This window comes from Pseudonaja textilis, chromosome 2 (genome assembly GCF_049901715.1).
Source record: "Pseudonaja textilis isolate UNSWEBS1 chromosome 2, rPseTex1.2, whole genome shotgun sequence".
In the NCBI taxonomy this organism is placed as follows: domain Eukaryota; kingdom Metazoa; phylum Chordata; class Lepidosauria; order Squamata; family Elapidae; genus Pseudonaja; species Pseudonaja textilis.
In genome coordinates, this window is record NC_141991.1 from 165,822,167 (window position 1) to 165,846,953 (window position 24,787).

The window sequence follows — 24,787 nt, forward strand, 5'->3', positions numbered from 1 at the left end:
TTATCAGAAGTAGTATAAAAGTGGCTAGTCCACTATTATTTTGCATTTTTGAAAAGAATTTTGTAATTTATTTTATTGTATTGCCTTTTAAATAAAGGAGTGTCTGTGCATAGCATAAAACAAATGGAAAGCATTTTCAGGTCTAACTAGGCACTATTATCTATTAAGAAACAGTGTTTCATAAAGCTCATGGGCATACGTAAAGAATTCTCCATGCAAAGTTGAAACAAAACAATACATTTATTCCCTGAACATCTACCACAAGTGTACACTGTAATGTGGTTTGCCTCTGTAGTCTGTAACACTAATGCCATGGCAGAGGTTCAAGTAGTAAACATTGAAATATATGTCACACAAAGAATTTCCACAACAGAAACCAGATAACATTATAGTTATTTCTGAAATTAGCTAGTGATATCCACTGAATTAAATATAATAGCATGAGAAAAAATAAAATCATTAACGTTAATGTAGCTTAGTGCACAAAGAATAAATTCTAATTTTAAGTATGCCTGGATGCCAGTTTCAGTTTGTCACAAAAGTAATAGAAATCTTAATCTGTTTATTTTATACATTAGGGCTGTTAAAGCTTAGAAAATGATTTGAAAGATAAAATGGTGCATTTTCTTTCAGGCTTCTCTAGAATGTGGTTGTTTTAAGAAGAAGATTCAGTCAAATTAATACAACTCTTAAAGTAGCCATACAATGTCATGACTTACAAAGAAGCCTTGAAAATAAGCAGTAGCTTTAATGAATAGAAGAGAAATGCAATGATCACAAGAGGAAATAGATAACTTTCCAAATTAGCTCAATAAAAGGTAATAATCACTATATTGCCATTCCACTGACGGGTAAACTATTGGCCCAATTGCATTTCTGAAAGGCAAATAAATTAAAGCCACCTTCCTTAAATGGTAATCTTGATTTACCTAAGGAAATTCTTGGTAGTCCACTATCCCAAATAAATTTCTTACATAATCCAAAGGAAATATTTATTTGGAATAAATATACTGTAGAAGTACTAATAAGACATTAAAATAATATTCATTTTAATAACAGTAATTTTATCCCACCAACATAAAGGAATTTTAACATCCAATTGAACCCTTTTTAAATGTTTCAAAATTCTGAATTTTCTATTTTCAAACTGAATACCTTGGCAATGTTATTAGGATATGAACATGGGACTTTAAAAAACACAGATATCAATTATACAAACTTGAAATGGAGTTCTTTTTAGTTCATTTGGAAAAACTGATAGCCACATTTATTTACTCTTTGACATCACAATCAAACTACTAAATATAATCAGTGCCCAGGAGTTTTAACTGGAAAAAAGGTAATTCCTTGGGAGAAGGGGATAGCAGGGACAGCAGTGCATATAATTTAAAATGCTTGCCACAATTGAACGTTTTAAAGAAAGTGTGTAAAATAAAAAGGATACTCTTAACTGGATTTAACAAAATGAAGAATCCATTTTCAATCCTTAAGAATCCATTTTCAAGTGATGGTGGTTACATATCCTTAATTATTCATAGTCTTGATCTAAAGGCATCTCCCCCAACCCCTTATTAAGTCAGTTTCTTACTTGAGTGCTACATTGGCCCAATAAAGGGATTATCTTAATGTGCCTTTTGGAATTTTTCTTATAGCCAACCCAGCCTATCCTTGAGATTTGTTTGATTTTGTAAAGACCAAAGTTAGTCTTTTAACAGCAGGGTCCTACACTGCATAAGGAAGCTTGTTTAGCAGCCTATTTAGGATTATTCTAATAGTACACCCCTGCCAAATGGTACTTAATTTGGCCTTGGTTCTCCTTCTTTAACCAGTCCCCTTTTCTAATGGAAAAATTTAAATACATCTTTAAGTTAAGTGTATCTTTTAGTTAGCCCAGTGAAGGTTTTACTTTGTTTGAAATGGGAATTTTTAAGTACCTTAAAACTAATAAACAAACAGGCTTTATTTAATCATGATATAAAACCATTATATAAAAGAACTAGAGATGATTTTCTCAAAGCTAAAATAATCATGCATTTCAAGTCATTGATACATTTTTATGAGAAACAAAATCCATTAATATATTGGGAATTCTTACATAATAGCTGCATATTCTAAACTTTGCATTTAAAAATATGACAAAGTATATTTTACTTGATGGTGTTAATATCATTTTAAAAATGTATATGATTTCCCCTCCTAAATAGCTCATGGTTATTAAAATATAAATATTAAAAGTCTTACAGTGGTCATCATAAACAGTCTGTAAGAGGATTATATTGTAATGAAGAAGGAAAAATTTGCTCTACCACACAGCACCAACTATGAAAACCTCTGCAATCAAATGAACTGGTCCCTTCATAAAAGGTATGCTTACTGTACCTTCAGGATAAATAATCATTTAATGCATAAATTCTGAGCATTCATTTTCATCTAAACATTGCCTGCCTGAAGATTTAAACATAAAAGGTTACATCGGTACTGACATTTTAATAGTGAAGGCCTGAAAACCTGAACATATACAGAATATATCACATCGTTAGTTACCTTACTATATTTGTCAAACAGAAGACAATTTCTGCCTCTAGCTAGACATAGTTGTCAAACGTAATTAAAAGTTTAGCTATTGGCAATTTCATCACTTAATTTTCTTTCAAAGTGATATTGAAAATATATACTGATCAAATACTCAAAGAAGAGCCAGATTGGTATAGTGCAGGGGTGTCAAACTTGCATTGTCATGGCATCATGTGATGTATTGTGACCTTTTTTCGTTAAAGTGGGCGTGGGTATGGCCAGTGCGTGATGTATCTGATCCGCGGGCCGTGAGTTTCACAGCCCTGATCTAGTGGTTAAGGAATCAGGCTAGAAAGCGGGAGACCATTATTCTAATCTCCCCTTAGCCATGAAAGCCAATTGGATCATCTTGGACCAGTCATTTTCTCTCAACTCATCTCACCTCACAGGATTGTTCTTGTGGGGAAAATAAGAGGAAGAAGGTGTGTTAGAGATATTTGCCACTATGAGTTATCCATAAAAATAATAAAGGCAAACAGGCAGGAAGGGAATTTGCTGTCAGACAGACCATTAAATTATTATATAAAGCAGTAACACTTTGAATGTATTACTAACAATGAAAAGACATTCAAGAGGAAGTATACAGAGAGTAATGAATCATTTAACCCTTACTGTCAAACTCTTTAATTATATTTTTCTCCAGTGTAGTTTTGCTATCAATATACGATTATACAGCTTTTTGCTTTAAGAAGTTTAAACTTACTAAAACATGAGCATTGGTTAGAAGCATTTAAGGTAGAAATTCTAAAATTATCTTAATGGTCTGATTCAAAACATATGAGTGAAATTTGGCATAGTTTCATTATTATTTTTAAGTTAAATGATTTCTTACTTCCCTTACCTTCTCTTACCAATTGATGAATTGCAGGTATCCCGCTTTAGGTCTTGATGGCAGAGGACAAGGAAGAGATTCAGGGAAGAATTTAATATACATAGCAAGTATAACAGATAAACCACACTTTCATTCTCTCATCTCCACAAAAAATACATTTTGCTGTCTCTGATCAGAAAAATGTGACTTTGTTCTCTTCAGAATAGTTTCCATGATTACCTTTAATTACTAAAATTTAATGTTGGAAGTTAAAATAAAAATACAATTAACTATACAATGCGCAATTTCTATTGAATTTTGTTTACAGATATGTTAGAAGATTAAAGGAATATACTTGTACAATGTTGAAAGGAGTGTTTTCTTTAAACTTCACCTTAAGAAGAAAAAACAATTACCTTGCTGAATTAGTGATTCTAAACTAAAGAGGTTTTTTTTAAATAAACTCTGTTTACATGCTTCCTTTTTCTCAATTTCAGATTTTACTTTTATGGAACTAGATTATGGCAATAATACTTTTAAATATAAAAATACTTCACAGAAGCAGAATTTTCTGCTTATTTCTGTTTTTCAATTTTTGTTTTAAAAAACTTTAAAAACAGAAATAAGAAGCAAAGAGAATCAAATCTTCAAACTAACATCTTTCTACTGTGTGTCATGAAATTAAGTCCATGTTATGTCAGAAAGCTTTAACTGGCATTCACTTATTTTTTATATATTTCATATAAAAATAATATAATACTATGCCATAATATTTCATAATATTCATTCTTGGGAAACTGCTGATTGGAAATGAATGTGCATATGGAAATTAAATGAACATAGGTATGAACACAAAGCCAGAGAAAGGTTTAATATTCTTTCACATTTCATATTTCCTAAAATTGGATATTTGACCACAAATATTTAATGACCTCAGCAATTCTACTGTATTTAACTTTTAATCCAAGGCTGATTTCTCATGAAGAAAAAGACATAAACACATGGTTTTAAAAGAGAAATTCAACTATCATGTGGTTCTATAAAAACACAGTATTTATACTAATCTGATAATTGAATTTTATAATTATAGATACATTGAAATGATATAAAAATGTATTTCAAAATATTCAATTTAATGGTAAAAGCATCAGTTTCAATATTTAGTTCTTAGTTTCTATTTTAACTTATTTTACTTAAACTCTTAAGTTTCCATTTGATCATTTTGCTTAAATCACACTTCCTTACTGTTTTTATTTCCTAGTTCATCAGTTGTGCTTCATATTATATATGCCTGTATAAAATATTTGCCCTAGAAATTCTATAAAAATGACATAAATGTCAAGTTTTAGCAATTAATTATTACTTTGCATCTTTTAAAAAAACCCTATAAAGTCAAGATCCTGAAACCCTATCAAGATGTAAACTTTCTTTTTTGAAGAAAAAGCAAAATATTCAAGACTCACTATTTAATTAATCTGAGTTGCTTGCTTTAACAGTTTATATATTGGCCAAATGGATGATTTCTACAGAGTATAATAGAAACAGAACTACCAGTAATAGATTTTTATTTAGATAATTTTTATCGTTTTAACATTTGGCTGAAAAGGTGCACTTCTTACCTGATATTGATGTCCTTATATATATAAAAATTTCATAGGCTAAAGAATATTCCAGAATGTAGATATATTGCTGTCCATTTGAGGGCATATGATATATAAACTACAGGGCCAGACCAGCATCTTCCTTCAATTTCTTCAAAATAATTTCAAAAGCCTAAAGGTGCAAAAGGTTTACAACAAGAGGGTGGAACAGGCAACTGAGCAGAGAATTTCCCAAAGTTCAGAGTTATGATAAGATACCTAAGTTTGAGTCTTCTATACATTTTTAAACCTTCATGTTCAAATGCTGCATCTAACAAAGTTTTGTGCATACTTTGCAATATCTATGGGAAAGGCACAGGTACAGTATGGACCTGCAAAGCCACTCAAAACAGGAACTGCAACAGAATCAGAATTACTATTAGGTGTGTAGCAAATAATCTATCTAATACTTGCAGGAATCTCCAACTGATAAAACAATCCTCAGGTGGTGAAAGGATTCTTTATTTTGCTGCTACGAAGAGCGGTACCATTGTTAAGGATATTTGATTTTGACAAGAACTGGCAAACCTTCTGGGAGGTTGACCAGTTCTTCAAATCCACTCCATAATGATTACATTAATGTTTTGGCAAAGTCCAAAACTTGCAAGAAAACCAGTAGGTAAGGGGCAGTAAGTAGAGGACAAAGAATTCTATTAGGACAAAACCTAAAAGAATGACGTGTTTGTGTCCAGCTGCAGAAATCAAACATTTATATAAAAGGTCTAGCCTTTAAAATTAATCGAGAGAGATGATCACGGGTATGGACAGCAATTATTGTCCCTCCCATTTGGTGCTTTCCATTTTTTTTCTAGCTACAAGAATTAACTACTATTATTAATTTCTAGCTAGAAGAATTAAGCTACCAAATAATTATAATGATGGAAAATATCAATTTTTTCTGTACTACTCCCTCTTATAAAATGAGGCATCATTTTGATCATTACAATATTTTCTAATGATACTGTAACCAGTCACTTGGCCGTTGAGTTATGACATGACGGATTCAAGTGCCAGATTGATAATCCTGAGCAACAGACTGATACATGACTCATTTTCATCAAGCTCTCTATCTCCAAGCACAAGTACTTGTAATGCTGCAGAAAAAAAGAACATTTTACCATTGCAGAAGAATTTCTTACTATAAATTTCGATCATTGCTTGTCTAGACTGTCAGATTGTTTAACTAGTCTAAAACCATGCCCAGAAGACCTATAATAGGGCTGTGCACAGCTTTTGAAAGAAATGTTTCACAAAACAAACGAGCAAGAGAGAAGCGCTTCTCCTCCTTAAAGCAACCACATCCTTTGGAAGCCTTTCACAGTTGCTTAGAAAGTTGCCCCAGCTGTCTTCACCTGTATATAGACGGGTGTTGCCAGACCCAAAATATGTGCCTGCACATATATTCTATATATATCCTATGTTCTCCACAACAGCAACACTGTGAGGTGAGTTTGGCTGAGAGAAAAAGACTGGCCAAAATCACCCAGCTAGCTTTTATGACTAAGGCTGGACTTGAACTCATGGTTTACCGCTTTCTAGTCTTGTGCCTTAACCACTTTTACTTTTTTTTTTTTACTTTTATAATAAAGAGTGTTTCTTTTACTGGGCATGTATTTTCCTTTTATCTAACTCAGGGTAACATTTTATTCTAGTTCCATTTCAGGATCACATTTTTTGAATATTTTCATGAGTTTCTCTAGATCAAGGGTGTCAAACTCAAGGCCCATGGGCTGAATCTTGTCCGCGGAGCTGCCCTGGAAACAGCAAAGGACTGGCCCGCCATGCCTCTGCCAGTGAAAATGGAGCTTGAGGAGGCCCCTCTATTTTTTGCTGGCAGGGGGCTACAGGAGGTCATTGAGCCTGAAAATGGGGTCCAGGGAGGCACATGCAGCCCCTCCAAGCTCCGTTTTCTCTGGCAGAGGGCTAGCAAAGCAAACTAAATATGTAACAAAAGGAGGAATGTTTCCCCTTTTGCATTTGAGCATGCAAGAAGGGACAGGAAAGGAGAGAGGGAAAAAGAAAAATAAAGAAAAAGAAGGTGGGAAGAGAGTAAGGAAGGAAAAATAAGGAAAGGGGAAGTAAGAAGAAAAGAGAATGAATAAAGAAGGAAAAAGAAGGAAGGAAGGAAGGAAGGAAGGAAGGAAGGAAGGAAGGAAGGAAGGAAGGAAGGAAGGAAGGAAGGAAGATTATAATGAGAGGGAGGGAGGATCTGAGGAAAGTCCTGCAGGTGCCCCAGACACGAGTGACATAAAGCTGGACACACCCACCCTGGCCACATCCACCCCAAGGTCAAACACAACCCTGATGTGGCCCTCAATGAAATCGAGTTTGACACCACTGTTCTAGAGCTTCTTACTCCAAGATTTCTCTTGAGGTGCTTTGCTTTCAGAATGCTTTATCCCTTGAGGTTAGGAGTAGTTCCATACTCTTTTTCTGCAGTCTTCCATAAAAATCCCCAACCAGAGTTATGCTAATACAGATAACTTGTGATTAGTTGGGCATGTGAGCTTTGTTTCTCACAGAATAAGAAGGGAGAGAGTTGGTATGTTTATTCCCATAGGATACTGTGGAACTAATTGGGATTGGGGAATAAAGCCATAATATTTTATAACCTCAAAAAATATTTTAAGAATAGAGGAGCATCATTTTTCCTTTCCCTTACTTCAAACTCCTGCCCATCGTAGAAAGTCTCTTCGTCCAAACTACTGTTCAAATTAACTCCTAATCTCAACTAGGGATCCTACAGTTCCCCACACTATACAGATTACGTTTGAAAGCAGCCTGAAATTGTTTGCCAAGCTAGAAACACACACAAAAAAACTGTTTTGAAATAAATAAAAGCATTAAGCAGCATAGTTATAAGGAAAACTAAGGACTACCCAAGGTTTCACCAGATTAGAAACCAGATTTCATCAAATAAAGATTTACTGAGATCACTGTATTAATTTCAATGGATTTCCTATAGCATTGGCTAAATCCAAATCCATTTAATAAATTATTGAATTGAAATATTTATTTTAATTCAATAATTTATTATGAATTAAATGTAGATTTAAATATTTGCTTGAGAGTGAATAAACAGATCACTGTCAAGCAAATATCTACATTTAAAATCAGTAGTTTATTTAAATCATTTACTCATTAATACTCAAATCAATTTAGTGACATATCACTGGAAAGCACTTCATTTGATTATTAATTTGTTTGTAGCAAATTTAATGTAGCATTGTTTCCTACTATAAAATGTAATAAAATGTCCATCAGCACAATGTGAATAAAATCTGAAAAATCAAAATTTAATTTAAATTGAAAGGTTTTTTTTAAATAGGGAAAGAGGCTTGATGCAAATAAAATTTACAACTAGCATTTGTTTAAATCTTTTGCCAAACACGCTATTTTTCTATGTACAATATTGCAGTGTGGAAAGATAGATTACTAAGGGTATTTATTCTATTCTTCAAACCAATTTATATAGCTTTCCATCTCACAAACAGCAACCTTGGGTGTCAGGGTTCCAAGTAACAGACCCATAGAAAGCAAAACTCCGACGCAGGTAAATTCCTCAAACAATAGCTTTATTGGATATATCATATTGGCACTTATCTGGTGAAAACAGACTCTGAAGGTTCCCACAATTTTCACCTAAGCAAAAGTAAAAATTTATCACTTTCTCAAAACAATCAGTCACATGGTCTAATTATGGCAAGATCTGGTTGCCTGGAAACATCACTCCGCCTTCCTCTGATCAGGTGTGAGAATGTCCTTGGCTCCCAAGAGAGAATATTTTTGTTTTGGCTACAGAATCCCAGCTGTCTCAAATCCCCCCTCCGTATTCTAAGAATTTACACAATATTATCTTAAGACAATATTTCAATAAACTTCTGTTCTTTATTTTGTCCCAAAATGTTCAGTTTTGCAGATTGTTAAATTAATTGATCTTCAATATATGTACAATACAATTTTACTTGTTAATTAAGGAATATTTTCAGAGTTAAAAAAAAAAAAGAACGAGAAGCAGATACATAAAAAGAGGCAATGATGCTAGTCAATTTCATCCCCCTTCACTTTAGGAATAGAGAACTACAGAAATAACAACGTAGAAACATTATTTTCTTATTTAAATATACTATTTTCATTTTCTAGCTGATTTCAAGTTTCATCTTATTATGATTTTCTTCAAAATGCCACTCCAATATTTCATTTACTACATAAATTTTCCAATATACACCAATGTGACTACTGATTTAACCTTCTCCAAAGTTTTCTACAAATGTTTTCTTATGTTCTGTTATGGTTATATACATTACCCTTATCTCCTATGAGGAAAATATTCTGATGTCTAAATGAAAGATGAATTCCTGTTGTTTTTTTAAAAAAACTTTGTTTCAAATAATCATCATGCTGATAGAAGGTAATAAACCATTATATTATCAAATTACTTGACACCAACACATCAATCTTCCTTTATATTACTATTCACTACGTTTTTTAAGAAACTTACCTTTCTTTTATTTAAACAAGATGCTCTAAATTATGTCATTTTTTCCCTTAAACTTTATACATAAAATACATAAAAATACCTATTGCTGGAAACTGAAAACCATTATGTACTATAATATTAAATATTTGTTTGCCAGAAGCTTAAAACTTCATGGTATTCAAATAACATCTTTTTATGTTATCTTGAGGAGACTGGTAAAGCAATCAATCATTTAAAGCAATCAATTATTTGATTATTTTACAATTTAATCTACATAGACATCTTCAAATACTAGAATAAGGGCATACAGAATAAATAAGAGTATTACAACTATGTAACAGAAAAATTACTTACAGATATACAACAGCAGTAAACATAGCGACAGGAATAATTCTGAATAAAAGCTTTCAAGATCTGAAGTATTTTAGAAGCGACGCTAATGGTTTAGGAATAACATTTCTTCTGCACTTAATGAAAAGACACACATTAACAATGGAATATTTTGGATACAAAGAGTAGAATTTTTCCCATTCTCATTCAGTTGTAGAGCAGATTATTGTTATTTATATTCTATCCAAAACAAATTTTTAAAATGGTTTTACTGTGTTTGTTATCTCCCTTCCCTTTCCTCTCTTCCTGTGAAGATGTTTTGGAGGAAGAAAAGGAAAGGAGGAAGATGTTAACACCACAGAAATACACACCTTACTTCTGAAGATTTAATAAAAAGTAATTCAGAAGTAATTAGAAGTAATTAGAATTACTTCAGAAGTAATTAGAATTATAAAAATAATCTTTCAAATACTCTACTTCTGTTTTACCCCAGAAATGATCAAAGCACAACGAGTAATGTTTTCTCAGCAGACCTGAAGATTTGTCCAACTATGTAGCAACATTAGGCCTGTAAATTTATTTAGCAGAGAACAGATTCCACTTATTTCAGTGGAATAAGTGACTTAAAACTATACTTAAGTAAAACATAAAATCAAAGATACATAAAACTGAATTGTAAATTTGGCAGCAACCACTGTATAATTTCTAGCAATTTGTGTAATGAAATCAGCTAAGATGTAAAATTGCTAACTGATTTTCCTCCTCAAAGGTATCTTTAAATCTATATTGTTTACAGATTTAAACAATCTGCATGGTGCAAGAAGCTCCATATTTAATATACAGAGAAAAACAATTTAAGTCAAATAAAAGGTAAAATAATCTTAGTTTCCTTGTAGTTTCTATAAAACAATAGATGTCAATATACACGTAGAAAAAGCTTTAGCTTTTAATCAGGATTTTGTTAAACATTTTTTTTGCAAATATGATCTTGAATCCATTTTTTCCACTCTTCAAGTTTCAAAATTAGGTGTTTACTTTTAAAGAAATTGATTTAGTATGATACTCAAAAGTTAAACTCTCAAATGTATTAGATAAAGATACAGCCCTCATTAGGACATATATACAAGTGTATTCATTTACTATATACTAAAAAAGTTTATCTATATTCAAGTATTTGATGTTTAATGACTTTTCATACATATATAATAATTAAGGAGTATAATTCATGACTTTATTAATATACTTAACAATAGTTTCTCCATTTTAAACTAATATCCATTTAAAAAGCAGGAGTGTTATTTTTGTACTTCATAATGTACTAAATTATTGTGAAGCTCTGGTTGGCAATATTCTTAGAACTGAGTAAAGCTGGAGGATATTCCTAAAGGACAGGACAAAATATTTAAGGCCAACTCTTCATAAATCATAGTGCTACAAACAAAGAAGAAAGCAACTACTGCAGGAAAGGAACAACTCTATTGTTTCTTTTCATTCTGAAGCATAATTAGACACTTTAAAAATTACAAAATGAATACTAAGGGGGAAAAATCATAATGAACCTCTCAGATGAGAAACTAATTGGGACTAAGTACACAACAGCTTACATTTAATCCTGTTAATCATCACACAAAAAAGAAATAAAAGACTCACTTTTCAGCCATCTCTCTGGACGACTGGGCTAAAATAACAGCATGACTAAATCTGACATTGACCCCTTGGCCCTGCTAGAAGTTTAAAGAATTCCTTTGAGTCTTCTGAGATCATTTCCTCCCACTACCACCACCCCCTGCTCAACAATTCCAAAAGAGTGGGCTAGTCCCATACATTTGACAATCTTTTTGCAAAAAGGTGGCATAAAGAATGGTGACACAGACATTTTGCTGTATTGGTTATAGCACTCTAACATTAGACTGAGAACATGCTCAAGAACTGGGAAAAACTATAAATTAGCATATTTTATTTCAAGGTTCCAGATAGAATTCTTTGAATTCCAAGTCATTCTACAAGAGCGAAAAAAAAAAAAAGGCCTAAAATCACAGGAGGCTATGATTAATCAAACCAAGTAGATTCACTGATGCAAATAGTATAAGAGGGAAAAGAGTTATATTATTTTAGTCTTCAGCAAATTTGCTAGTGTTTTTTTTAAATCAAAATTTCACATCAAAATCCAATCATGCTTTTTTCTTTTTTTAAAAAAAGGACAATAGAAACAGAATCTTATGGGCAAAAGTTTTTTAAAGAAACATTATTAGCAGGAAAATATTCCTTTAAAAATAAGATAAAGATACATAACATCCAAAGTATGGTGGCAAGGACCCCTTCAACAAAACCCTATTTGATCATTAAACTTTGCAAAATGAAGGAAAGAGGAACGGTAAAATCCTTGTTTTGCCAGAAGGAAATTAGCTTTTTCCCATAAATTTTGTTTATGTAAAACTGTGAAGAACAGAGCTGTTCTTATAGGCTATCAATTGCTAACATGTTCCCCGCCCTCCTCAAATAAAAAAAACCCTTGTCAGTTCAGATGTCTGAAAGAAATGTCCCTAAGAACTCTGCATCATAAAGAATTTAACTGGTAACTTTATACAAATTGGCAGCAATCCTCTTTACATGTGAATATTTTAAGAACTCACATACTACAAATGTAAACTGATTTTTCTCTCTGCTTCAGTAAGCTGCCCTGAATGTTGCTCCTCATATCCTATCATTGTCTTCCTAAACAGAGTGCAAACCCTGTCTAATCCTTTTAACTTTTTTTTATTCTGTTAAGACAGAATTATAAGTACATGTCAGCCTAACGTTGTACATTGGTTAAATAAATAAATGACCACCAAGGCTACGTTTACAGCAATTTTTCCTATCATTGTAATTGTTCCTACTATTTAGAAAATGACTTATTTCTTATTTCTCTGGTTTGACCTCAGGTGCCAAAAGGATCCACAGCCCTCAGACTTAGTTTCTGCTTTTGGTCAAAAACAAGGCAACATTTTATTTTTACACAAGGTGAGTGCATCACAATAAAAGACTTCGATTGTTGAACAGCCTCTTTTTATACTGAAAAAATATCCATATATTAACAAGCTATGGAGAAGGATCAGGTGAAAACTCTCCAAAGGATTTTCTTTTTAGATTTATTCTTTGTGTACAAAGCATCTTGGGGCCCTTTAAAGATTAAGAGACAGGTAATGATTGAAGTGTCCTATGATCCATAGAAAATGATAATTAACTTATTGGTCTTTAAGGTGCCAAAATACTGAAGGAAGAAAAGTTTCAGCCCACAAGTGAGCACACACACACAAAAGATGATCAGTGTTCTAGCAACTGAATATTTTCCCAAAGTAAATTATATACCAGAAACAATGTTTGCATACCCTCTGATAGTGGATGTATCCTTTTACATGTGAGAAAGCAAAAAACAAGAACATAAGTTTTACTATATATACATTCTAGAGCCACAACTTTATACTAGAAGTAATCTTCTTAAAAGTGTTTTGAATTCCACTTTAGAATTCTGCCATATACTGTCACAAGTCTCATAAGATTATACAGTTATACCCTGCACATTTCTGAAGGTTCTCCAAAATATATATATTTGATGAAATTATCAAATTTTGCTTGGCACCAATAGCTGAAAAAAACAAACTAAAAATGAATTTAAGGTTAACAGTCAAGCAGTCCATATGTGGATTTTATTATTGTTATGAATGTTATTTTGTTAAAACAGAAATTTAAATACAAAATTAGGTATGAATCTGGCAGGTACTGCATCTTCAAGGTATTACAAAGTAAATAAAAATATAAATATATATTATCAGAAGTTGTGAATTATACAAAGTTTTACTATTTATATTAGAAAATCAAAGAAGTGGTTGGTCCCAAAGTTCACCACTGCATTTAATTGAAATATTTAATGCCATAAAATTGAACTTCTCTCTTAAAAGTTTTATAATGTGCTAGAATGCATTTCAAATTGAGACTTAGTTATTATAATACAATTTATTTCCAAGTGATTCTTGCTAAGATACATGAATAAGTTTGAAAAAACACGTTTCAACAGTGCTATTTGACTTTTTAAAAGTATCACCGCATTAAGGAACAAGTATTAAATACTAACCTTGTCCAAGGTAACTATTTAAACAGGTTAACTGGCATATTGCAAGATTTGTATGTGTGGCTAAAGTTGTTACAGTTTTATAAATGTTTGCAGCTGCTGTTATCTACCAGCAATTGCTTAAACAATACTGAAATAAATGTAAACATGTATGTTTACAAAATATGATAGCTGAGAATGCTGCCACACATTTATAACAATTGGACAGTTGATCGCAATGTACATATCCTTGAAAATATGTTCCTAATAATGTAGCACAATGTGAAGATTTTAACTCTTCTTTCACCCTGTATTTTACATTCCAATTCTTCATTTTGTTCAAGAGATTAATATTTCATCTTTAATTCTTGGTTTCATTTGGAATAATATAATGGATTTTTTAAATACTGTGTATAATTCTGTGGAGGGAGATTAGACATTTTCATTTTATGACCTTTTGCCTGAAATGCCAAAGAGCATAATAAATTGTAGCATAATTCAAACTTCCTACAAATACAGTTCTTTTCTTTTCACATTATATTTTGATAACAGTTACACTGAAGAATCAGTTTGCCAAACGTTTTTTTTTTCTCCCAAAATGTTAAATTTTCTGGTAACATTTTATATAGAAACAGAAAGTTCATTTTCCCACTCATCCACACAGCTCAAATGACAACGAAGAGCTTCCCAACCTGCAAGATTTATAAATAGAAGGCGATAAGGAAGAAAGATCAAACTGAGAGAAGTGGAAAAATTCCTCACCTACTAATCATAGAATGACAACAACAAAAAGTGAAAAGTCGCCCAGAATATATGACCATGTAAGCATGGGCACTCTTGCAGAAAACCTAGTCTGCAATCCAAAGCCATGGGAAATTTAAATTAGTTAAAGCCAAGGTCCACAATAGGCAGAGAAATCTGTACTGATAAAAGAGACTGCTACGGCTCTAGGTATACTTAGTTTAGATCACTAGAGATTTCCGCCTGAACTTTATTAGTTTTATTAATTTTTTTAAATAATCAAGAGATTCCAGTGTATCCACATTACACTGTAAAGAAGATTAACTTTTTTTTTTCTTTTAATCAAATATCCATATGCATGTGCTGTTCCTAGCAAAGGGTAGATGATTCCCATTGCTTATTACAGCTCCAGGGTGCATAGTGTTATAATGCATGGTTAAAGAGCTCCTGATGTTTAAATACTGTTAATATTGCTAAAAACAAAGGCACAAATTAGGGCAAGTAAAAATAAAACATTAACTTTAAGTTGATTCAGTTTTTTTAAAGGGAAAGGTATTCATCAGGTCATAGATGCTGCAATGCAGTGACAAAGTCATTTTATGACATTAACTGTTAATGTTGCTCTTAGAAAATTCCAAGTTAAATTGTACAGCTGTTTGATTTACAAATTAACACTGACGAACCAAGCAATGTGACTGCAAAATTATTACCAATTGCTAGAACAAAATGCTTCCTTTTAAAAAGATTTTTTGGCATATTTGTTGCATTATGAAATTTGGCAACAAAATGAAAGATTTTGGAAGATTTAAGTATATGCTATGAAACATTGTCCTATCTACCATATGCAAATATTGTTTTTTTAAATATGGATCTATGTGTTCCCAGATAAAGGTAAACTGCCATTCCCTTCATCAATGGATCTGAACACGAATTCTGCAGAAGAGAGGTTTTTTTTCTCTAGATAAACATATATGTCATTACCTCATCTCTAAGCTTCTTAAAATTTTGCTATTTTTAATAGAAAGAATAAAACCGGTATTTTAAAGGATAAAACTTTTTTTAAAAAAAAAATCTTCTTGGGGAAAATAATATTCTGTAAATAATAGAATGGCAATAAAAAAATACTGGCCTGCAAAGTGTAGGTCCCTAACACAGCAAAAATCAAAAATGGCTAAAATACTGCTTACAGAATATTTTTTTCATAGTTTTCAATTCCACAATGAATTTTATTTTATGATTATTTTACCAGATCATTTATAATGTCTCTAACTTGGCATTTTAACAATATTTTATGTAGTCTATTTTTTTTAAGCAAAGAACAGTTCTTTTATTGCTCTTCAAAGCTACTGTTGTTTCATCTAGAAAAAAGATACAAAGATATAGAATTAACCCTAACAATATAGTATAAGTGCTGCTGTTTATACTGGACAAATCTTAGTCTTTACATAATATTTACAGTTAGATCTTACTGTTGTAAAGATTTTCAGTTTTGTTTTAGAAATCTCTGTAACTTTGCTATTAATCTGCTATTCTATATGTTAATTCCAGGAATGGTTGTAATTTTATATATTTTATACTGGTCTACAAGCAAAAAATAATGAGGATAATGCTCAACATCATTTATTACAAGAGCAGGAATAATTTCTCATAATGTGAAACATCTACAAATATTTATTAAGGAAATACAGGTTTATAATAGGTGTCTCCACATTTTTCAAAAATTGTCAAGTGGAAAACTGAAAAATGATCAACAAGAAAATTGAGAAGCTGGTTCTCAAGCATGATGAGGTAGTTTTGTTTATTGTTGTTGTTATTGTTGTTATAAAGTATTAGCTGTTAATTTGAAGCCTTTAAAATTTATAAGCACAAGGATTAGGCCTTCTAAGACTATCATTTCTCGATTAAAGGCTCCATAACAAATGATGAGGGCAGAGGCCCTGGCATTAGGTAGAATGAATAGTCTTATTTAAAACGCAGCATCAATATAAAAGTTTAGAACACTGAGACAAAGTATGAACGAAATATTGCAGTGGCTACTCTAAAAAGACATGAAAGCTAATTTTAAATATCTAAATATTGTAGCATTTTAAAAGTAAAATGCTGACCTATTTTGCTACAAAGAACTGAAAGCTTTCAATCTGCTGAACATTTTCTCCAAAATGCATTGCAATTGGATCCTACTTGTGAAGCACAATGACATTCAGGCTATATTCTTTTACAATATTGGATACAAGGGTTAATAATAGCAATATTAATATCCACATTTTTAAAATGAGCTATTATAGTAAATGCAAATATTTCTCAGTATTATTATATTAGGTTCTGGAAGAAGTTATTTTCCTAATAAGAAATGATAAAAAGGTAAACTTAAATCATACTATTAACTGTAAATAGGAAAGATTTGCCTCCATTAGTATACAAGCTGTCATGCTAGAACATTTAAAATTGTTTTCAGTTAAAAAGAACAGCACTGTGACTAATACAGCAACAACATATTGGGGGAAAATAAAAAGATCAGTGAAACAGGCACACATTGTTAAGTGTGATTATCCACTCTATTTTTTTATTTTAAAAATATGTAACTTCTATCGAGTCACATATGCGAGATGGGCAGCTGTATAAATTTACCAAATAAATAAATAACCATATTTGTAAAACAGTAACAGCAGCATCTGGGCAACAGAATTAACCACCACACACCGTTAGGGAAACACATTGTGGGGATTATGTCTCCCTTTCTCCTCAACTGCAAAGAATTTTGAACTTGTTCTATTTATGTTTATCCACAATAGATTATTTTATCTAAGAAACAACAGATAGAATTGTTGGTTTTAGAAATAATGAATGTTCTTTTACTTCTCCAGCCATACAGTCATATGGAGGAACAGCTGCAACAGCCCTTATCTGTGAATGGCTTCTAACTTTTTCCATAGTAGCAGGCGTTTCTGGAATCATGGTTCAACGTTTTTTAGTGGCATGGATTCTTACTAAGGACGTAACAATGAACATCTTGAGTCAGTCTTCGGGTTGTGCTGATACTGTAATACTTAGTGTCAGAAGCCCAAGATAAGACTTCTGTTGGCAGCCTATCTAATCCAATGTTCAAAAGTCTCTCTGTCCACATGGACAGAATAGTCCCAGGGATTACAATCAAGATATATGGAACATGTTTTGTTTAAGCAATGGCTCCATAATCGTAAATAAGCCATTACAAACTTGACTGTCATACTACTTGCAGCCTTCATAAAAGCAGAGGCTCCAATTCATTACCCCTGAGCATTTTAGCTAAGATAAAATGTAGAGGCCCCAATTCAATAGTCCAAACACCCGGAGACCAATCGATTCAAAATATTTTCTGAATGCAGACAGGTTTATTCTAAGACTTTAGTCAGTAACCCATCTGATATTTAAGTCTCTGCCTAAAATGAAAAATAGGAAAGCTAATGATGCTGATGGGTGACTGTAACAAAGATTCATTTGATCTGATCTAATCTGATCCAGATAAAGATGAAGTTCAAGCTAGAATAAAATTCTAGTCACAGCAGATATAGTTGCAAGTAATTGAGGATGCCAATTAGAACAGAGATGATGAAAAATTCATTGGAAGCACAATTATAAACATATAAACAAACCATCTTTGGGCTGCTCCTTCCAGGACAACAAGAACAACAGGGCCTTTTTCTTTCACGAATACATTAATACAGTGCCAGCCAGTAAAATTGTTTTTGAATGTACCAAATTCCTCAGTATAAATTGAATGGACTGGTACTGTACTGAAGCCATGAAGGGCACTCTATCACCAACTTGAAACAAGTAACAATAATTCATATTACCAGCCATATGCTGTATTAGCATTAATATATTAATAAAATATCAGTAACCTTATCAAATCAGTATGGAGCTAATGTCTTATATTTTCAACCAAAGTACATGATTTGGCTGCTTATGAAATTGAGACAAAAAAAACTATTCTCTACATCTTTTTATCTATCATGATTTTTAAACTCTTCTACTAGGATGGAGCTGAAGACTTCAGTGAGTTCCTTCATGAGGGGCATTGGGGAAGGGGTAGCTTCTCTTACTTTTAACAAAGGAAGAATATAATCTTAATGAACAAACTTTTAGATGTTTAACTTTAAACAGCTACATTCAATTTAAGGCCTTCCCTTCTTGAGGCCCTGGAGACAACAGCTATCTCTCACCTTAAATTATAGGAAAAATAGATTTAGCTCCTATTCAAATCTGCATAATGGAATGAAAACACCTTGATCCTGATAACCATGCGGGATGGGGTCTGTGACACTGCCTGTTTTTTTTTTTTTAATCTAGAAAATTAATAAAAACTGGCAGGGTCTTCTTCAAAGACAATCCCCTGATCATCTCTATTGGTCAAAGAAATTTTGGTTCTTTTCCAAATTGGACCAAAACCCTTTGAGACCACAAAGACTTTTCACAGGCATCTTTTGTTTTTGACTCCAACCCATAGCTACCACTCACTCAGAACAATTTATTTGCCAAGCATCCACAGTGTTCCCTCAACTTAAATAAACTGTTGAACACACAATTTGATTGAGGCCTGCTGTTGTTGTTCCTTGTCCCTCTGGCTGACCCTATGCTGTCCAATCATCACAAAAGAGACTCAATCTCCATAATACTACAACTCACCAAATCTATTGTAACTGGAGTGATGAACTGTGGTCTAATCTTTGGGCTAATAAAAGAACAGCATGGGTATAAAAACTAAAAACTAATTGCCATAAAGAGAGCTGAAAGGAACAGGGAATATTAAGACCAGAGGGTTCTGCAACTACTTACAAGTATTTCATTTTTCTGCTGGAATAAATAATGGATATAAAATTTGTAAGGCATTTCTGAAGAACAGGTTCCCAAGCATGCTAAAGAACAGTCAAAACTACATTTGGCAGGGTCTATTTCAAAACCACAAGAGAAAATAACAAACAACAAACAAACAAACAAACATGGGACTTCCTGAGCTGTGTAACTCTAGGGTTGCTTCCTGCCCAGCAAGGCACAGCGCAGGACAGTCAAAAGGGCAGAAATGGGGCAGAGTGGATCGGCTATTGGAGGAAGGAGGAGGCAGTCCGTTGCTTTACTGTAGCTTGGGGCTGAGAGGGATCAAACCCAGAATGGCTTGGCTTAGAGCAAGTACTCACTCAATGACTTACAATTCTCAATTAGTAAGCAACGAGGAATGCATGAACTGCAGTCACTAAGCAATGAAGTCACATGACTTCCTGCTTTCCAACTACATCGTTTAGATTTGATGGGTTAATGGTGATGGCTTCTAACTCTCAGGTATCTGTTATTTAAATTACTGCATAACATTAGTAGCATGTGCTAATTATAAAGTATGTGTTCTGCATGTTATTTAATTAATTCATTCTTAGAAACTGAAAGGGAAAAAATATAATGGAAAATCTTCCATGACAGAGTATTTTTCCTTACGTTTAGCACCGAAGTTTTACTTGCTTAAAGATAGCTCTAATCCAGAGATTTGTTTCAAATGTTTAGTGGTAAAAGATCCAAATCTCAAAGATATACCGAACACACCCATGAAAGATATTGTTATTATTGTTACTTAACACATGCTGATATTGGAGCACTCAGCTTTTTCTAACTGTGTTCTGATTGGCAATACAGTAGTTACATGCCCAGGTAATAACATTTTCAGTGAATAAGTAATTAATTTAATAGTTTATTTGACAAAAGTTCTCTCAACACCATGGAGTACAGTTTTTTTTTTAAAATAGCAAACAGATATCTAACTTGACACCAACCATTTTTGTTACCCAACTGATTTTATTTGAAAGCCAAATAAATAGAAAATGGCGTATTTAAAAACAAAGCTGAATCACTTAGGTCCACTGGCACTGTAGAAAATAAAGACAATGGAAATATATAGTTGGAAACATGGGCATCTACCAAGAAAAATGACCAAGATAATCTGGGGTAGTTGACAGTCTTCTAGACAGCAAATGTGGATGGAAAGGCACAAAACACTTCTTTATCTCCAGAAAAGGGATGTTTCTATCTAACCCTTTCACCATAGCATCCATTTCATAAAAAATCAAACCATTTCTCAATCACTGCCATTCTATGACACTGCCCACAAGATCTTTTAGGCATGCCCACTGTTGCAAAAAAGTTATCTAAGTTGGTAGTATGTTTCTTCATCAATTACTAAGCTCTTTGGGCAGAATCTTAAATTATGCCTGGGCCATCCTGTTGTTCACAGAAGCAATTTCTACTGACTGAATAAGAGAATGGTGACTGAATCTTCCTTCCCACTGCTATTAGTAGTCAACTTCAAAGTGTGCTTCACAGACTTTTCCCACTGCTTTTTGAAGAAGAATGAGGATGCACAACAAACTGCATGAAGAAAAGCAGGACAAATCCTTTTGCAAAAACAAAATGAGATTTGTACAAAAGTGAGCTGCTGGAATCAAGGGTGGTTTGTCACCCATGTAGTGCAGCCACTGCTAATTCAGAATAAATATAACCCTTTTTGCCGGACCTCAAAAACTCCTTGTATTTTATTTCCAGAGGATCCACCCAGAAGTCCCATTTTCAGGGAGTAAAAGGACTGCAGAAGTAAAAGATGACAGGAGAATTCTGCTCCCAGAACAGAATTTAAGATAAACCAACAATTATACTGTACAACCCATTTGCTAAACTAATATCATATATCAAACTTCTTCTTTGTGAATTACATATTGCTAGGCCTTTTTAAAAGGTAGACTAGATGTTACAATCTAAGAAGTTAAATTATAGAAGCTAGCACACGCTGATATATACAGTCTAAGGAAATCTGTACAGTATGCCAAAACTAAATCTCAGGTTGAAATGTTTATTCTTAATGACTGAAAATGCAAAATGCAATTGGTATACAGAGCTTATATTGTAAGGCAATATAACAAGGAAAATAAAACATTTATATTTATTGTATTCAGTTTATATGATCAATATATGCTCTGTGTGTATGTGTGTATGTGTGTCTGTCTGGGGGGGGGAGTGTCAGCTAGTGGAGATTAGTAAGTATGCCTTTTCTGCTGTAGTGCCTACCCTCTACAGCAGGGGTCCCCAAACTTGGCAACTTTAAGACTTGTGGACTTCAACTCCCAGAATTCCCCAGCCAGCCAAGTTTGGAGACCTCTGCTCTACAGCATTTGCCCTTCAGAAATAAGTATATTGTCAGCCCTATTGGCCTTTTATAAGGCCTTGAAGACCTGATTATGTGCCCAGCCTGGGACTCCATTTTGTTAATAGCAATAGCAGTAACAATGACCCTGTTTTCTGATTTTAACACCTGTGGATTATAATTTCTGATACATAATTTTATGATTTATTCTGCTGTTATATATTTGTTTTTAAAATCTGTGCTTTAATTGGTTTTAATTGATTTTATGATTGTTCACTGCCCAGAGTCACTTATTTGAGATAGGCAGCTGTATAAATCAAATAAATAAATCAAAATGTAGAAAATACAAATATTAAGATCCGTATTGTTTTTAGGTGTTTCATACCTACCTCATATCTTCTGTGTTTTCTTGCCAATAGCATAGAAACCTAATTTTAAGTTTTTACTTGTAAAACAGTAACATATTCGGACAGCAAATCTTACAAAACAATCATCAGGCAACAGTCATTAAATACATTTCCCTTCTCTGTGAAAATACCATATTTTGAATTAAGATGAACATGAGAACATGACTAAAATTTCTGGTGCCTTTTTATTCACATGTTGGTGGAAAACAGACAGAATGCAGATAATCCTCAACTTATAACCACAATTCAGAATCTGAAAGTTGAGCATACTGCATGGCTGGCTATGGTGTGGGAAGTTGGGTAGCATTTCTCAGTGGCGACAGCAGCCCTAGGACTCAAGCCGAGATCTGAGGGTGGTGGCTGAGACAGCTGAAGGCCCAGGTTGTCTACTTCAGGCCCAGCCTTGGGCCTGCCAAGTGTTGCTGGGAAGGGCGACCTAAATTGGGGGGAGTGGGATAGGTAGGTAGAGGTAGTTGTAGTGCTCCTGTGGTTATAAATCTGAGCAGGCTGCCAAGCACCTGAATTTTTATCTTGTTACTGTACAGGAGCTGTAACTTCAAACGCTGATCATAAGTCTCTTCATTCAGCACGATAATTTCAGTTGCTGAATGAATGGTCATAAATCAAGGGCTATCTCTAAAGGAGAAACCAAGACTATCCCAAATTTGTTTTCATATCACTGTCTCCAAATACTATTCTCACTTAATTGGAAATTTTAATGGCTTAAATGATAATTTTACAGTTCAGAATTTTATCAGTCCAAAAGTATACTATGCCTTTCCTTTGTTTTCCTTATTTATTGCATCAGTATAATATTTGTAATCTTTTTATTATAGATGAACATTAAGTTAATTGCAGCGTGCTCTTCTTTTTTCACTAAGGTTACAAACTGTGGATATATGCCAGGAAGACTGTATTTCCTTATAAATAGGTGTACGGCTGTAGTGTGAATGTTTTTCTGCTATTCAAACAACACAACATGCTTTACAAAGATACCAATATATTTTATAGTGATCATTATACTTACTGTTTTATTTTCCAACACCCTAAACCTATCTGACCCTTTATATTTACTCTTTTCAATACCTAATCTTCCTTGTAGCTGCTTGATACCACCCCACACAAAAACATACTAACCTCCACTGGCTGAAGTTCTGCAGCCTTCAAGATTTAGCAGGATATCATCATCTTTGTCATCTGCGGCACTTCCCAGCAGCATCCAGCTCTCCACATTATCACTTTCAGAGGATATACTTGACACATCAATTGCATCATCGCTGCTGGAGCTGTCCTCAGTTACTAAAACTCTGTGAATCATGTGAACATCATCCTGGTTATTTAAGATTGCCTTTTCATCAGCCTTTCTTGCTTTACTTGAATTTACTGTAATCTGATCCTCAGATTTCAGGATAGGCCGGGAAGGGTGTTCAATAGATTTTTTGGCACGAGAGTAAGCAGTCTTATTTAATTTACGTAACGTTGGAGACGCGGATGCTGTTAGTTTCTGGAGTTTACTTTCATAAATGCTATCTTCCTCAGGGCTATCAGACAATATTATGATATCTGAGCTGTCCGAAATGTTAACATCACAATCTGAAATGACAATTAAGTTATTTCTCTGATCTTGTTCATTCTCCAATTTTTCTTTTTTCAAGGACTTAAATTCTTCTTGTCCTCTGACATCCTTATTGTTATTTTCCCCAGCATCCCCAAGGTCTTGTGAGTAATGGACTTGACTGTAAAGATGAAATTCTACTTCACTATCAATGCTTGTTTCACTGGAAGACTCTTCAGAATAAGGATCATCTTCAAATGCTTCCGCATCAGCATATCCACTGAACATCATGGTAAGTATTTTATCTAGGGAGGAAAAAAAGAAAAGTAAAAATGAATGAAGCCCAGCAAACCAATATAGACATTTTATTTACATAGAGAACAAGCTTTACAGTGAACAAAACTTCAGTCCATCTATTCTATGGTGTGTTTCTATGCAAGTTTCAGAGAACGCTGGCTCCCTCAGTCAAGAAACAGAAATCAGCACTGGGCCTTAAGTTGGACACGACTGGCCAGGAAACCTTTACCTTTATCTTTTTATTCAAAATCAAACCCCAATGTGTTCAGTCGATTTTATGCTTTTGAAAGAAAACTTTTAATTCAAGGCAAAAGTCTCGATAAGATATAAGTGCATAGTGCACTAAATAAAAATACTAATACTATATACTTGTGAGAAGTGTATTCCAAGGCTTGTGCAAAGTCACTTGTGTTTTTCAGCAGAGGGCCAAAAACCTACTTGCCAACCAAGAATTCTGCCAGCTCTCTACTGCGCTGCATGCAGCATGAAGAAAGGAGACAATCTGAGGATTCTTTATCAATTTACCCCAAAGACCTGCTTGTCAAGAATTTTTTGACAGATACAAAAGAAATGTGGTTTGGAAAATAGAAGAGGTGACTGACTTATGGTAGTCAGTGCCTGCAGTTGTGCAGATACTCCAGGTTGAATAAATTCTGCCTCCCTAGTGAAGCCCATCACATACCAGATCCCTTCCATTATTTCC

The 24,787-nt window shown here is 33.3% G+C and overlaps 1 protein-coding gene across 1 annotated transcript in view; it reads right to left on the minus strand.

Annotated features, from left to right (window-relative positions):
- The window catches only part of ZCCHC7 (zinc finger CCHC-type containing 7), a 132,446-nt gene that overhangs the window by 100,409 nt on the left and 7,250 nt on the right, over window positions 1–24,787 (minus strand). The window contains exon 2 of the mRNA XM_026712626.2: window positions 23,370–24,092. Coding sequence (XP_026568411.1) covers window positions 23,370–24,078 — 709 coding nt within the window. The 5' untranslated portion in view covers window positions 24,079–24,092. The remainder of the gene's footprint in view (window positions 1–23,369; window positions 24,093–24,787) is intronic.